General features: G+C 36.3%; 1 protein-coding gene across 1 annotated transcript in view; it reads right to left on the bottom strand.

Annotated features, from left to right (window-relative positions):
* CRPPA (CDP-L-ribitol pyrophosphorylase A) overlaps positions 1–12,512 on the bottom strand; it is a 162,735-nt gene that overhangs the window by 138,672 nt on the left and 11,551 nt on the right. Inside the window, exons 2-3 of the mRNA XM_008148501.3 lie at positions 11,156–11,432; positions 3,905–4,054 (exon numbers count right to left, since the gene is read on the bottom strand). Of these exons, the coding sequence (XP_008146723.2) occupies positions 3,905–4,054; positions 11,156–11,432 (427 nt within the window). The remainder of the gene's footprint in view (positions 1–3,904; positions 4,055–11,155; positions 11,433–12,512) is intronic.

Below are 12,512 nucleotides of genomic sequence, written 5' to 3'. Positions count from 1 at the left end.
CACTAACACTAACAATAAGTCTTTGTCCAAAATACTCTCTGTGAAAAAATTGATTCCCACTAGTCCTAAAAAATTTTAGAAAAAAAATTAGTTTATTCAAAAGCATATGAAAATATCTCTTTAACTGACCAGATAATGCTAAATTCCATCTCTAGATCATATTCTAAAATAACAAACTCTTGCTCAGGATATCAATGCCTGCAAATAATAATGGCCATAAAATAATGACAAACTTTGAAATCTCGTGTAGGGAAATGATTAAATTTTTATTTGTTAAAGGTCCATAATGTTTAGTACATGTTGAAAGGCACGTAGTTAGAAGGGTTGGATCCCAGAGAATGATTTCAGATCTCATTATTCTCTACAAGAAAGGTGGTTCCTACACATGCCAGCTTTAATATTAGTAGTTAATAACTTTTATGTCATTATATTGGAGTTTTTCAATATTCTAGGCAGCAGACCAACAAAAGTAAACCCTGCCAGCAAAATTTTGCTTCTGGTTCTTTCGGCAATACTTTGTACAACACCCAAAAGAAAACTATATTAAAAACTCAAACAACTTTGGCACCAAATACCATGTAAAAGTATTACCTTTTAAGAGACCTGTGTATCTTCTAAAAATGTATTCTTTCCTAAACAAGGTAAAAAAAAATTTAGTGATGGTAAAAAAAAAAATCAGAGTGGCTTGTACAAGTTACTGGACATAATATGGACACGACTCTCTGGTTGAATTAGATGATGTATCAGTCTGGGGAGCAGGGCCACTGTACACAGTGATGTCGCTGGAGAAGGTGAAGACTGGAAGGGCAAGTTGAAGGATCAGAATAGACATCCTTGACTAGTCAACCTGGCTAGATAAGCACATCCAGCCATTAAAATTAGACCTTGAGGGGAAAGCCATGAGAATAGTTATTTCTGAGTAGCCACTGTCTCGGCCAAGTATCCAGTAGTGAACTGGAGCCAGTGATACTCAATGGTTCAAGCATTCAGGAACACAACGAGATGGCAAGGACAGGTTGCAACCCATCAGGCATTTCTGTGACAGTAAAAAGAAAAGAGAAATGGATTCTGCTTACTTCAGCCTTCTAAATTTCAGACATATGGTTCTTTTGGCCAATCTAACCAAGATAAATAGTTCCCAATTTAACCAAACTGACACAGCGACACCTACCATAGATGAGTAGCACATAGTTCAGATATACACAGGAAAAACTTTCATTAATTCATCTGCTTAACACAACAGACACAGTTTGCCAAAAAAGGTATAAGTAAAGTTATATAAATTTTAAAATTCATATTCCTTCATGATAATGTATATCCTCAAAGTATCTCACTATACTCTGCCCATCATTCTGCAATTTTTCTAAAGTAAACGAGTGTCAAATAAGAGTTGAAGTTCTTAGCTCTGCCCAGGAAATCGATTTTGTTTTGTCCATGAACCGCTAAGCTACCATCCAGATGCTACTGCATACACTACACAAATTTAAGACCAAATGACAAAGTGTGGTCAAAATTTATTTTATCACCTGATTCTGGATGAACCCATACCTCATGGGATTTCCTTTAGCATTCAAGTGAACCGGAAAGTTTTTCATTTTGAAACTATTTATTCGCTCTAAATAATGGTATCTCTTTGCTAGGCACACATAGAGATCATGTGATCATGGAACTGCTTGGTAATTGAGAGCTCTGTCATCCTTGGAGGAGGATGAATTAGAACTGCCTGGGTACTAGTGTCTGTCAGCATTTGCCTCATATAAAGCCTAGAAACTGATGGTCACTTATGCGTGTCTTCAGTGTCCATCTGTGTAACTTCTCAACGTCCTTATAGCTCTTGCCCTCTCCTGCCTGCCTTCCAGAAGTCAGTACCCAGTTTGAGTTGCAAAGTCCTACAGTAAAAAAAAAAAAATCAAGAAGAGACAAATACTAGGTCTCTCAGTTCATTTCTGTTTATTTTTTAAAAGCAGATTTTCTTGCCAAAGTCTGTAACAAAGAGATCGGGGGTTTTAGAACATAAAACAAAAAGCCCTTGGCAACTCCAAGAGGCCCTCCTGCCCATGACAGAATAAGTGTTTCCATTGTATGCCTCTTCCCACACATTCCATTCCCCACCTTGAACTTTCCCACCAGAAAAGCACAAACACAGAAGAGATTTCCAGTAATCTACCAGACTGAAAAAAAATGTTTCCCAGGATTTATTCAATAACATGAACTCAGGACAAACCACCAGAAGAAAGTAACAACCCTATTGTGTTTGCTATCCTCTTTCCAGTCTGATTCTGTATCCTGTTTGCCTCATCGTTTGTCTTCTCTTTTTCTTACAGACACTTACAATTGCAAGGCTCAGAGTCCTATAGTAGAATCAGATATTTTATAAATGGCCCAAGTAATAAGTTATAATTTTCATGCTGGACAGAAAAAAACAGGGCACTGAACTAACCTCCATTGAGGAGGGGCTCAGAGGGCAGGAAAGTGAACATTTACCTAATATCTGAGGAATATGTAACAAGATAAGAAGGCAGTCAAGTTCTAGAAAGGAGGAAACTTTTATTGGGGCTCCAGCCTCACTGCATCAGGGCTTAATTCTCCAGCAAAAACTGCTAAAAACGATACTTTAATGTGAGGATTGTGAAATAATATTCAAATTTTTGTCTAAGATATAGCTATCATATCTTAATAACAAATTATTTCATTAATCTAGCTCAGCAAGATTTACTAGTAGGCTATAAAATAGAATATTTGGATAAAAGGATAAAAAAGCCAAAGAAATTTATAGTAGCATAACATTTATAGGATTAATGATGAAATACAGGCAAATTCCTATGCTTCATATTCATTATTTTAAGAAAACAACATAAACCATGGCTGATTATTCATATCATTAAGATGGATTCTAATTTACATAATCTCATTTTAAAACAGTAACAGGTAGTCAAGATCGAATGATAATTTAATGTATGTATGTGATTAAGTACCCTCTATCCAGAATATGTGGTATTTTTCTATTATAAATGTCAATATTCATATTACTATTATCTCATATTTACTGATTGTCTAACATCGACCAAGCACTGGGCTAGTCTCTCTAACTTATATTTCATTGGGAAGTTTTGGACAAGAATAATACCTGATACTCAATAACTGTATGGCAGCAAAATTTACATAGGTACAAAAATGTTTCCAAGACATGAAAAACAAAGGTAATCTAGTATAATCTAAACGTGAATAAATTATTTGACGTTTTCAAAGAACTTACCTTTTAAAATGTGATTAACAAAATGCCTACACAGCTGTGCAGAAATGTATCACAAAAAGCCTGAGATTGCTGAACTTTGAAGCACCTGTTAACGAGGTGGGCCCGCAGCCAGCACAGGGGAAACTGGTTCTTGGCATATTCCCGGTGAAGCGTTAGCTGATAAGGGTGGCTCTCTACGCCCAGAGTGTTTGCATAAACAATATGGTTTATGTTAAACCCCTGCTTTCCTCTGGGAATCTGGATTTTATTTTTATGTGGTAGGCAGGATTGTCTACATGACCAATCCCAATGAATACCTTGGACACCAAGTCTCTGATGGGCTTCCTTGGAGAGAAACATCATATACATGTTCATTTTTTTTTTTTTTTTTTTTTTGCTGGGGGGGAAGAAGGCGGGTAAGTGGTATTTGTACTACTCTTCAGGGGAGGGAGAGAGTATAAGGAATCCTGCACATGGATTCTTCCAGAATCTGACTATGTCTCTTTCTCACAGGATCCAGCTGTGAGTCCTCATTACTTCACCGTAATCAATTTAAGCCATGAGTACAACTATAGACTGAGACCCACGAGTTCTAGAGAATATCCAAATATAGGGGTGGTCTTAGGGACCCGCAACACAGAAGCTTTCTCAAAAAGCCAGAATTCTTACCTGCTGATATGCTGCATAGATCACATCATATAGAAAAGCCTGTGGCATTTCACTTGCTCTGTGTCTGGCACGTTCCAGTGAGTGGTCTAAGCAACCATCGGCAGATGGACTGATGACGGTGGATACAAGAGGGCGAATTGCCCCTGCTGCCTAAATAACAAACAGAGGCAAGCAAGACATGGTTTCACCTAGAAAATATTTTGAAGTCAAATTCTAAAGTCTGTATCTTATTTTTAAAAGCAGATGTCATTCATACCTTCAACAAACTACCTCAAGGCAAATTCTAAACTCTGTATCTTATTTTTGAAAGCAGATGTTATTCATACCTTCAACAAACTACCTCAAGAAAATATTTGAACAAATGTTCATTTGGTTCATAAATAAATCATATCATACCAAGAACCAATCTCATAATATTACAGTTCCATATATAAGAGGTAGAAAAATTTCTTCATCATAGGCTTAAAATCCTTTTTATACAGGCCATTGAAGTCAAATACTAAAAATGGATGCAATGATATAATTGGGTATTCCCTAAAGATGGAAGAAAGAGAAAGACTATATGAAAGAACTGAAATGAATTATACATGAATTTCTAATTAGTATGCTTTCAAAAGATTTAACTTCACACATTAGAAAATTAAGGAAACAGACATATTCCCTAAGATCCCCAAAATGAGACTCAACAACCCACATAACAATGAATTTATGTTTTGCTCTAATTCCTGTGAAAAATAGTTCTCTTCAAACATAGCATTAATGGAATGCTCCCTCAGGCAAAATATCCATTAATATCAATTGCTCTGATAAAAGCTCTGTTTCATTAATACAGGTATCTAAAGTTTATTAAAAAAACAGAGCTTCATATCTGACAATTTTTGCCTTTAGCTTTAATACAGTGTCTTTGTAATATAGACTTAGAGGTCATTACCAAACAGCTGTCTTGGAGAAGTAGCCTTAAAATACAGTTCCTATGGTAGGCAATTCAACCAAACCTCCTTATATTATATCCAAAATATCCTATCTCCCACGTAACTGCTACATGGGGATTGCAGCACATGAAGCTAATATACAAATACAACACATGTGGCCTGAAGACCAACATCTGAGCAAGAAAGATAGTCTATGAACTAGTTTACAGAAGCCAAGAGACTGGCTAAAAATCAAAGCTAATGTATGAGCCATGTAGACAGTTTACAAACTGTGTCACCATTTCCAGTGACGCAAGTAAAAATTTGGACCCGAGGCATAAAAATGAGACCATCCAAGGGCAACAGGGAGGAAGTAATGTCCAAGTAGGTGAAAGGTAAGTAAGGAACAAGCCCAACTGGTCAAGCCTATCAGTAGGGGTTAGAAGACAAAGCAGGAAAGAAACACATGTGCACACATGTATATACATACACTGCTTTTTAAGAAAAAAATTAAATTTCCATTGCAACTACCTATAGCTAATTTTATGCCAGGCCATGACATAAAAATTTATTTAAAAGAGAACATGAGACATACAAGTGTCAACATGAGAAGCTCCGCAGATTCTCTCCCGAGCAAATTATAAATAGTGAAAAGTATTTAAAAAAAAAACACATGGAAAAGCCACTGAAAATTGTCCTAAGGGCATTCAGCCAATTAGGAAACTTTATTCAAGAAAACCTTTTAAATCTTGGTGAGACCAGAGAGAGCCTATGGTGCTTAAGTCATATCCATTTCTTCTCTCATTCCATACCCAGTTTAGTATGGCTTAAGTTCCTCTTAGAATAGGCATGGCCAAAAAATGGGGCTCCCTCTCCCCCTAATTCCCAGTGGGAGAAGCAGAGTGCTAACATTTCCCATCTCACTCAGCTCCATGTCTCCCATAGAAGCTAAATAACAGGCAAGAGTGGCCAAGAGGTTAGAGACACCCACCTATAGGGTAAGGATCTGTAGCGGAAATGATAGGCAGAGAATACTGGGGCCTGGATGTCTCTTGCCCCAGATCACACATAATGCAGAGGTTCTATACCAGAAGAGGCAAAAAGAAATTCTGGGAGTCTCCTAATGCCCCCATGCAGCACCCTGCTCATGAAGTAGGGGTATCAGTCTGAAAGAAACAGTCATCATGCCCACCCACATCTCCAAAGTAGGGGTGCAGTGATTGTTCACAAGGCAAGAGACAGGCTCTAAGAACAGAGGGCTATGAAGCTTTCCCCAAGGGACATCACTCTGTTTGGAAGTTTAAGCCCAAGGACACTCTCAAATGAAATGAGATTGTCATGGTAAGTAATTAAGAGGAGGCCAGTAGATACAGGAGACCAAAAGGCTAAACTGTAGGCCGGCTAGTTAACCAGAGAACACCAGGGAAAGAGACAAGAGCCTCCCTGGGATAAGAACAAACCTCCAACACCGGCCTCAAAAACCACCCCTGCAAAGGGACCAGAACTTGATCAGACTGTAGAGCAATTTATGCCCAGAGCATTGTCCCTGCCCCACCCCCCCCCAAAAAAAGAGCAAAGAGTTGGCAATAAATGAAGCTTATCAATTAGGTGTGATGTCAACAGTGGCAGTCAGTGTAACAGAGACATCAGGGAAGACGGTCAGAGAGAACCCTGCTAAGACCACATGCCCAAGACGGTCCCCTCTGAGAAGTGACACCAGAGGCTTCACCCTGTAGGGGAAAAGACTTCATTAAAAAAGACCAGCAAAGTTGCAAACAAATAAGCAAACAACAGCTCCTAGGGATGTGGGAAGGAGAGAATCCATACCTAAAACTTATAAAATACATTATTTAAAATAGCCACTTTTTCAAAATATTGAGATGCAATGAAACAGAAAAGGTTTTTTTCTATAGTTATTGCTATACATAAATCAGTGATCACGAATGAATGAACTATAGCTGCAGATTCACATGCATACATTTCCCAAAATATATTGTGCAAAAAAAAAAAAAGCTGTCAAGATATATGCAAACATAAGATTTAGAATACCACACAAATGTATGTTAATTATATGTCAATTATACCTCAAAAAATAAAATATAAACACAAATCAGACAAACATAACAAATGTTCTTTAGGGATACATGCTACAAAACTGAAGAAAAAAGGAAGAGAGCAATGAAAACAAAGTTCAAGGTAGTGTTACCCGTCTGGGAGGAGTAAATAAGATGAGGGCAGGGACCCAGTTTCTAACTGACTACTAAAGTTTGATTCGTCATACCAAGTGACAGATCTGAAGGTGTCCAAAGTGTTCTGTATGTTTTCAGTATTTTTAAAAAGAAAATTTCTAAAATGTGTATTTACGGACTCATTCTTTATTATGAAAAACTAACTTCTTGAGACCAAAAATCATACATATTTGAGATGCCATGGCAGAATGGGTGAATTCCAAGAATTAGTAAGTCCTTACCTATGGAATCCAAAATATCATTTAGAAAGTAGTACAATATGAAGACAATAGAAAATACAGGCAATTACCAGCTTCCGGGATTTTACTAAACAAAAGGCCCAGAAAAAGGGCCACAAGTGAAAATAACTCCTTTGTTGACCTTTCTTTTCTCTGACTACTATTCCAGCTATCTGGTATAAACAGTATAGAAGAAAGGTGCTAATGCTAATAGACATGTACTCTATATCTAGTTCCCTGGTAAGGGACATTTGTTCAGAAATAAACATGCAATGAATCCTCAGTTATATGATCTTTTCTGAAATTCAAAGCATCAAATTATGACACAAGTATGGACAAAGATGGTTAGTTGCCTCCCAGATGCAGCGACCTGGGGAGCCTGTTATATGAAGTATGATTCCCAAGTGATCAAATACACTGTCTCCTTGGGAATTAGTTTAATAAGCCTGAATGGAAGCTTACCAGCTCAGCACCACAGTGATTACTTGCCTCTCAGGCTAATCTATCAAAGTATTTCCACATGTCAATGCATGGAAATCATCATAGATATAAATCATCCAATGTGGAAATAATGAACTCCACCTCTACTGTTCACTTTTTAAAGCAAAATTGAACAATGCTAATCATCCATCCACACAGCAGGTGCGAACAGGCATTACTCCTCAGGCATCTGCATTCAAGCTAATTATGACCATGTATATCAGAAATCCTCCGACCTTGTAATTACAATTTCAGTTAGCTGATTTGTCTTTATTGAAACACTACTTAATATTTACAGAATAAGATCTTCAAAGCTAATCATTAGCAATTATAAGATTTTGAATATTTTCTAATAGAATACTTCCAACCTCCTTTTTGACAATTAAAAGAATCTTTAATTATTTATTCAATATAGAGATATAGGTATTTTAGAAAAACCTCTGTCCAAGTTACTATATCGCTGCAAAATACCCCTAAAAGTAAATACATAGCAGAAAGGAATAAGGAATTCTCCATTTTACACACTACTGAATTTTAATTCCTGGAAGCTAAGCTAGTAACATTTACCTTAAATCTAATATGACCAGGTATGTCACACTTGGATATGTATGTAATGAGCTTTATTTCATTTTAATCCCTAGATATACTCATCTTGCCTTGATCTACCCCTTCTCCAACTTCATTTTAAGGTAATTCATTGAACAGATATGATAGGGGTTGGTAATTTCAAGTAATGTAGTAAAACAAGCTTTTTCACACAGTATCCTCTCCAACATCAGAAACAAATCAAGTTTCACTTATTCCATGGCATTTAAATCTTTATCAACGTAGTTCTAAAATTTACCACTAAATCAGAACTCACTGCTTACTCACTAATAACACTGGTTCATCACAGCTAGGACTTAAATCAACACCAAAGTGTCTCTCCAATAGTTAATGACTCACGGTCCAATGACCCTGGGGAGCTCATTACCTGAAACCCACCCAGGACTAAACTCTGCCCTTCAGTGCACTTTCTCCTCATCAACACCATCCAACAGAGATCAGAACAAGTGACGGTTAGCCTTGGTTACCTCTCCCCAATGTCAAATTTCCACCAAGTGATCTTCCATCTCTATTTTAGAACATGCCCAGAATATACTACACAAAGTTGTAAAACTGAGTGGTGGGGAAGTACATTCTTCCTGATGCATACACATAAAAATAGAATTTCCAAAGTGCTATCAATCATTGATAAATATAGTCATGCTGCAGAATCCAAACAGATCACATACGAACATGCCCACACACCACATGTCAAAGTTTCTGGTTATTATATACATTTCAGTTTCTTTTTAGAAGATGACTCAAAGACTTTCAAAGTAAAAACTAGTTAATGTTTAATGAAGAAATGTATATTCTTCCTATACAAGAAAGGATGTCTACATAAACCTTTGATTTTAAGCCCTCTGTAAGATTCTACCACTACGAAAGTCCTTTAACTGTTCAAGAAACAAAATATCCAGAGCCATTTTTAAATTGACATCATACCCAATTGCTCACTAAATTACAGAAACAACTATTTACCTTAAGAAAAGGAATAAGGTGGTGATCGCAATCTATGTTAAGTCAAGTCGTTATGCTGTATACCTTAAACTTATTTAGTGCTGTATGTTCATTATATATCAATAAAATATGGGGGGGGGGAGAAGGACAAAATCATGTGTAATATTATGATTAATTATGTTCTAACCCTGTAAATTTATTATCTACCATATAACTGGTGTGGGAGTTGGGGGTGTAAACAGGGATGCTGCTAACCACCCCACAGTGCACAGGACAGCCCCCACAATGTCAGTCATGCCAAGCTTGAGAGACCCTCTGCCACATCAATATTCAAATATAGAAAGAAATTACAATGTGGAGCCTGCTATCAGATGCAAAAACCCCTCTTGTTTTAAATATTAGAAAGCAACCCAATACAAGGGAACCTGGTTTTATGAGAATTCAGTAAAATGAACCATAAACCAGTGCTCAAAAGGTCCTAGGCAATTAGAACTCTTAGATAAATACAATAATATCCATGGGTAGGTCTGCAGGGTTGTGGCAAGCAAGGTAGTGTCTAAACTGTAATATCACAAAACCTTGGAGAGATGTTGGGGTGGGGAGATCAGAGCACAGGGATTTCAGGAGAAGACATGTTGAGGCCTACTGTCAGAGAAAGGGAGGAAAAATAAAAGCACACAAAATCCGTGTCTTTTCATAGTTAGCCGACTTCCAAAAACTGGATAAAAGCCAGGAAACATTTATCTCATCTATTTTCAAAGTATTGGGCGTTAAAAGCTGAAGCCTTAGAACTTGTATACCCAGACAAACTATATCAAGAGTAAGGATGAACAAACACTAAAAGAATTTCACTGCTGGTCCTACCGAGGTCATCAAATCCGTGGGACCCAAGAATGGTGCATACACAATGAAGACAGCGAAATTGTGTCCTTGTGATACTTTCGAGTTCCTGTATGCAGGAAACTCTAACGTCAGCCTTAATATTGGACATCTTAGTCTCTTGAGGTAATTAATACACCTACATTAATTTGTTTCGTTTTGTCCAAAATGTAATAGATTTTTTTTAAAAAACCACAGTTATCTTTAGTATGTATACCACCTCAGGGGCTGTCACACTGTGAAGCTTACTTAGAAAACGATTTATCTGAACAGGACCTTTTGGTAGAGCTTGAAAATGTGGGGCTAAGGAAAGAAGAAAATCTGTTCAGAGTCTATAGAACACAATTTATGAGAACAAAGGACAAGGAATCCATGGGAAAAAATTTGTGAAGTGTCTTTGACTGAACAGTCATCACTCTTTTCTTGCCTTGGATATTATTTGATTCAGGCCAATATTTTGCAATTTATTGGCCAGTAGTTATAAAAGATGCCAATTCTTCCCACCAACATAAGAACTTCAACTACTAGTATAAGCTTCTATTAATTGCATTTATGTTTTTTTATGATTAGAACAGTATGCGGGTTGGCAGGAAGTAGTGCCTGGATTTCCTGAAGCTATTGGATCACTATTCTAACCATTTTAAGGAAATTTAGGATATATACACACACACATTCATACATACATATTGGAATTTTGACTGACTTCTTAGACATTTTCCATACTCTGAGGACAGTATTACTACATTCTTCTCCAAATAGCTCATATTACATTATGAGAATAAATGACTATAGCAAAGATAAATCTCACAATCTATAAACTTCCTAAAACAAATTACCCTAACCGCTTCAGATCATCATGCCCATTTTAATAACTTCACATTTAAATATAATTCCATCAAAACTCAGCAAATGAACCACTCTATATAGTGTTTGCCTCTTTTATCCATTCACATAAGTATAAATACTTACCCCATGTTCCTTAGCAGCTGTGGCCACTTTAAGGAGAATATCTTCCTCCACAAAAGGTCTCACAGCATCGTGGATAATCACTACTTCTGGCTTCAAGAGCTTGGAGTCTGGCTGATCCTCGGCCAGAGCTTTTAGACCATTGAATATTGACCTGTGGCGGGTCACTCCAGCTTCGACTAGTGAGATGCGCTTATGCTGGTACTTCTGAATAATATCCTTCATTGCTTCCATGTTCTCTCTAGTTACTGACACGACAATGTCCTTTATCCAACATACTCTAAAAGGAAAGTACACACACATTTTATATAGATTGATTTGGATACAACAACCAAAGTTAAGCTAATAACAGAAAATTAATTTTAGTAAGTACTAGTATATCTTCATAGAAAGATTAAAAACTGAAAGTTAACCAGTTTATGAATTTTTATCAAGTCTAGTAAAGAGATTAAAAAAATAAAACATCAGTGACTATGTCACATTATATAGAAACAGATATAAGCATAGTATTTCACAATATATAGTGTGAAATTATCTATAGAGTGAAAGTAGATATGATATATAGATATATAGTATAGATTTCTGACTTAAAAGTTAAATTTAAATAATTACAATATTAAACAGTAGAGAAAAAAGAATATAACAAGAATATGCTTTTAAATTTATTTTCTCCAAATAATTTTTTTTCTCATAGAATAGGAACCCTTCAAAGCACTTTTAAACTCCAAAAGCTCTGTCTCTTCCTTCCAGAAAGTTCACTGAACTGACAACAAAGGTGGATAACTAACTCAAACTTTGCTGACATCAGAGTGAAATATTGTAGCTTAAATGAGGAAACTAAAATTAATATAAATATAAATCCAGCTTGAATAAAATGGGGAAAAACTCATAATTTAGTAAAATATAAAATTAAAAAAAAGAAATTAATCTGTTGAGTTCGATACAACATTTAAAACATTTTTTTTCCTGTTGTAAAACATTTTCTTAAAAAAGAGCCACTGACATACATTGAGTGATGGCTACGTTAAAGAAGTTAGGCAGACTTCTCTTGAACACCAGTGCTAACAGAGGGTAATGCCATTTTAGACACAATGTTCCACAGCCCACAGGCCTAAACCAGGAAAACGCCCTCTGAACCATGACATCAAATCTGAATGAAGGCCACTTTAAAATTTAATGGAATCCCTAGTCTATGAGAGTCTATATGTTCAAGTCAAATATAGTTTTAAAGAGATGAAGAGGGGTCTTAAAAGTACTAACTAGTGAAATTAACTCTCCACTTCATTGAAAAAAAAAATGAATGAACAACATTCAATAATTATCAATCTCCTACTGTCTGTTATTGAACAAATCCTTTTCT

This window comes from Eptesicus fuscus, chromosome 14, assembly GCF_027574615.1.
Source record: "Eptesicus fuscus isolate TK198812 chromosome 14, DD_ASM_mEF_20220401, whole genome shotgun sequence".
Classification (NCBI taxonomy): domain Eukaryota; kingdom Metazoa; phylum Chordata; class Mammalia; order Chiroptera; family Vespertilionidae; genus Eptesicus; species Eptesicus fuscus.
The sequence above is the reverse complement of the archived record's forward strand: the minus strand, read 5'-3'. Positions and strand labels throughout refer to the sequence as shown.